The sequence below is a fragment of the Lampris incognitus genome, chromosome 15 (assembly GCF_029633865.1).
Source record: "Lampris incognitus isolate fLamInc1 chromosome 15, fLamInc1.hap2, whole genome shotgun sequence".
Taxonomy (NCBI): Eukaryota; Metazoa; Chordata; class Actinopteri; order Lampriformes; family Lampridae; genus Lampris; species Lampris incognitus.
This window is the reverse complement of record NC_079225.1, coordinates 47,605,604-47,610,686: the sequence shown is the minus strand read 5'-3', so window position 1 is coordinate 47,610,686 and position 5,083 is coordinate 47,605,604. Positions and strand designations below refer to the sequence as shown.

The window sequence follows — 5,083 nt, the reverse complement described above, 5'->3', positions numbered from 1 at the left end:
CGCTGACGAGTCCCGGGCTCGTTTCCCCGCCTGACATCTGCTGCTGTCTCCAAGCGTGAACAACGTATATGAAATTATTAATGTGCATTAAAGCCTCAGCCCTCAACCACACTTCTGCACAAACATTTCACAGCAATTAACAAAGTGTGTTAACAAAGTGTGTCAACACAGTGTGTCAACACAGTGCCTACAGCAGTTCCAACATGTTGTACCTGACAAAAGAAGTGGTTATAGTGGAGCTAATCTGTTGTGCGAGCTAGCCAGCTAGTTTGGGGAGTTGTGCTCACGGGGTTTTCATTTTTAGTCTGTACGCCACAACAGCCACAAAACTACACAGGAGAGACAAGCCAAGGTTTCAAACAGTCGCCTACATGTCAGTCAACACTCAGCCGGGACTGGTTCACATAAAAACGCCACATGTTCCCCAAAGATATCGACACACCGCCGTATATGACACGCCGCCGGCGGACATCCTCCTTCACCACCCTACATGCTGGCGGACATCCTTCTTCACCACCCTACATGCTGGCGGACATCCTCCTTCTTCACCACCCTACATGCCGGCGGACATCCTCCTTCACCATCTTACATACTGTTGAACATCCTCCTCCTTCACCATCCTACACGCTGGCGGACATCCTCCTTCACCATCCTACATACTGGCGGACAACCTCCTTCACCACCCTACACGCTGGCGGACATCCTCCTTCACCACCCTACATGCTAGCGGACATCCTCCTTCACCATCCTATATGCTGGCAGTCATTCTCCTCCACCAATCCTACACGCTGGCAGACATCCTCCTTCACCACCCTACATGCTGGCGGACATCCTTCTTCACCACCCTACATGCTGGCGGACATCCTCCTTCACCATCCTATATGCTGGCAGACATTCTCCTCCACCATCCTACACGCTGGCGGACATCCTCCTTCACCACCCTACATGCTGGCGGACATCCTTCTTCACCACCCTACATGCTGGCGGACATCCTCCTTCACCATCCTATATGCTGGCAGACATTCTCCTCCACCATCCTACACGCTGGCGGACATCCTCCTTCACCATCCTACACGCTGGCGGACATCCTCCTTCATCACCCTACATACGGGTGAAGATCCTCCTTCACCATCCTACATGCTGGCAGACAACCTCCTCCACCATCCTACACGCTGGCGGACATCCTCCTTCACCATCCTACACGCTGGCAGACATCCTCCTTCATCACCCTATATACGGGTGAAGATCCTCCTTCACCATCCTACATGCTGGCAGACAACCTCCTTCACCATCCTACACGCTGGCGGACATCCTCCTTCACCACCCTACATGCTGGCGGACATCCTCCTTCACCACCCTACATGCTGGCGGACATCCTCCTTCACCACCCTACACGCTGGCGGACATCCTCCTTCACCATCTTACATGCGGTCGGACATCCTCCTCCTTCACCATCCTACACGCTGGCGGACATCCGCCACCACCCTACATGCTGGCGGACATCCTCCTTCACCATCCTATATGCTGGCAGACATTCTCCTCCACCATCCTACACACTGGCGGACATCCTCCACCACCCTACATGCTGGCGGACATCCTCCTTCATCACCCTACATACGGGTGAAGATCCTCCTTCACCATCCTACATGCTGGCAGACAACCTCCTTCACCATCCTACATACTGGCGGACAGCCTCCTTCATCACCCTACATACGGGTGAACATCCTCCTTCACCATCCGACATGCTGGCAGACATTCTCCTTCACCATCCTACATGCTGGCAGACATCCTCCTTCACCATCCTACATGCACCTTCCAGTCATCCTGCCATATTTTCACAATAAGAGCCCCCCTTTAGGGTTTTCATTGGTATGATCAACAGCCAACTACAAACGAGTATCAAACCCATCCCACACAGTATGTGTACATCCATCCATCCATCCATTATCCAAACTGCTTATCCTGCTCTCAGGGTCACGGAGATGCTGGAGCCTATCCCAGCAGTCATTGGGCAGCAGGCGGGGGGACACCCTGGACAGGCTGCCAGGCCATCACACACACACACACACACACACACATATACACACATTCACACCTAGGGACAATTTAGTACGGCCGATTCACCTGACCTACATGTCTTCAGACTGTGAGAGGAAACTGGAGCACCCGGAGGAAACCCACGCAGACACGGGGAGAACATGCAAACTCCACACAGAGGACGACCCCCAAGGTTGGACTACCCCGGGGCTCGAACCCAGGACCTTCTTGCTGCGAGGCGACCATGCTAACCACTGCGCCACCATGCCACCAGGCTGAACCCAGACCGCCGTAATGTTCAGTTTTATTTCATGTTGTTGTGTTGGTGATGTGGAGTATTATCCAGTCCGGTGTGACGTCAGAATCAAATGTCAGTGTCCAGGTGAGACAAACGTGGTGATGGTGTTGTCGTTGTGTGGCAGCTACAGTACTGGACCTGGGGCATGACGGCAGGTATGACCAGGACTTGAACAATGAAGTAATGAACACAGTATTATCCAGCATCGAGTCACAGCTGAGCAGGGCGGTGAATGTTTCCTGAGAGTAAAACAATTCATAGCTGCATGCAGACGGAGTGTTCTGGTTCTGGTTCTGGTTCTGTGCAGCTCAGACGGAGCAAAGAAATCCTGCATTGCATTCAAACTGGAAAACTTCAGACAAGGTTTGTATTTCCTTTTCTTCCTTCACCAAAACCACGCTGCAGAAACTGTGACGAGAAAAAGCAGCTGTGCACATGCAGAACGTCCTGGTCCTCTGACACAGGAAGTCCTCTGACACAGGAAGTCCTGAGACACAGGAAGTCCTCTGACACAGGAAGTCCTCTGACACAGGAAGTCCTGTGACACAGGAAGTCCTCTGACACAGGAAGTCCTCTGACACGGGACGTCCTCTGACACGGGAAGTCCTCTGACACAGGGAGTCCTCTGACACAGGGAGTCCTCTGACACAGGAAGTCCTGTGACACAGGAAGTCCTGTGACACAGGAAGTCCTCTGACACGGGAAGTCCTCTGACACGGGAAGTCCTGTGACACAGGAAGTCCTCTGACACAGGGAGTCCTCTGACACAGGAAGTCCTGTGACATGGGAAGTCCTGTGACACGGGAAGTCCTCTGACACGGGAAGTCCTGTGACACAGGAAGTCCTCTGACACGGGAAGTCCTCTGACACGGGAAGTCCTCTGACACGGGAAGTCCTCTGACACAGGAAGTCCTGTGACACGGGAAGTCCTCTGACACGGGAAGTCCTGTGACACGGGAAGTCCTCTGACACAGGGAGTCCTGTGACACGGGAAGTCCTCTGACACGGGAAGTCCTGTGACACAGGAAGTCCTCTGACACGGGAAGTCCTCTGACACGGGAAGTCCTCTGACACGGGAAGTCCTCTGACACAGGAAGTCCTCTGACACGGGAAGTCCTCTGACACGGGAAGTCCTCTGACACGGGAAGTCCTCTGACACAGGAAGTTCTCTGACACGGGAAGTCCTCTGACACGGGAAGTCCTGTGACACGGGAAGTCCTCTGACACAGGGAGTCCTGTGACATGGGAAGTCCTGTGACACGGGAAGTCCTCTGACACGGGAAGTCCTCTGACACGGGAAGTCCTCTGACACAGGAAGTTCTCTGACATGGGAAGCTCTCTGACACAGGAAGTCCTCTGACACAGGAAGTCCACTGACACAGGAAGTTCTCTGACACGGGAAGTCCTCTGACACGGGAAGTCCTGTGACACGGGAAGTCCTCTGACACAGGAAGTCAACATAAACCGTGTGAGGGTTAAACCGTCTCTCTAACGTGGCCCACACAGGAAACTGCTGACGTCACAGCTGCCTGCTGGTTTGTCCACCATCAGTCTAGTTTTAGTTTTAGTTTTAGGAAGAATCAACTCGCTTAATTGATGCCGAATTGAGGCCACAGCACGTGTGTGTGTGTGTTTTACCTGGTTGGGGTTGTGTAGGTTGAAGTCCAGTCCACAGACAAACTCTGTATGGTGTTCCACAGTTTCCAAACCAGACTGCTGCTTACTGTAGTCCCAAAACCTGAACACACACACACACACACACACACACACACACACACACACACACACACACACACACACACACACACACACACACACACAGAACCATATGCTGAGTATCTTTCAGACCAGAATAGTCAGATCATCACCTGTGTCATCACCTCATGTGTATGGTGGGTGTGAGACATGGTGAGTGTGAGACATGACGGGTGTGAGACATGGTGAGTGTGAGACATGGCGGGTGTGAGACATGGCAGGTGTGAGACATGGTGGGTGTGAGACATGGCGGGTGTGAGACATGGCAGGTGTGAGACATGGTGGGTGTGAGACATGGCGGGTGTGAGACATGGCGGGTGTGAGACATGGCAGGTGTGAGACATGGCGGGTGTGAGACATGGCGGGTGTGAGACATGGTGGGTGTGAGACATGGCGGGTGTGAGACATGGCGGGTGTGAGACATGGCGGGTGTGAGACATGGTGAGAGTGAGACATGGCGGGTGTGAGACATGGCGGGTGTGAGACATGGTGAGTGTGAGACATGACGGGTGTGAGACATGGCGGGTGTGAGACATGGTGAGTGTGAGACATGACGGGTGTGAGACATGGCGGGTGTGAGACATGGCGGGTGGACTACGTCCCTCCTCCAGCATGTGAACCCACGACTTCGTGTTTATCATGTGTCAAGCACAACACGTATGACTGCTGAGATTCGTTTCCATGACGACCCACTTCCGGTGTGGGAACATGGCGGCGCGAACGGCGGCCTCACCCACTACCGTCCATGCAGTGTCTTTGTCCACATCTGTGTCTAGTAGGGGCGGGACGACACTGCATCCAATTCTTTCTTTATACATTTATTTCGGATTTTTCCCTTTTTTCTCCCAATTTGGTGGCCAATCGCTCCCTGTTCTACAAACCCCAACTCCAGTGAAGTCGGGACGTTGTGTAAAAGGTGAATAAAAACAGAATACAATGATTTGCAAATCCTTTTCCACCTATATTCAGTTGAATACACTACAAAGACAAGAT

General features: G+C 52.8%; 1 protein-coding gene across 1 annotated transcript in view; it reads right to left on the bottom strand.

Moving 5' to 3' along the window:
- The window catches only part of slc35d3 (solute carrier family 35 member D3), a 19,461-nt gene extending 15,665 nt beyond the window's left edge, over positions 1-3,796 (bottom strand). The window contains 1 exon segment of the mRNA XM_056294245.1: positions 2,915-3,796. Within this exon segment, the coding sequence (XP_056150220.1) occupies positions 2,915-3,796 (882 nt within the window).
- Positions 3,797-5,083: the final 1,287 nt, after the last annotated feature.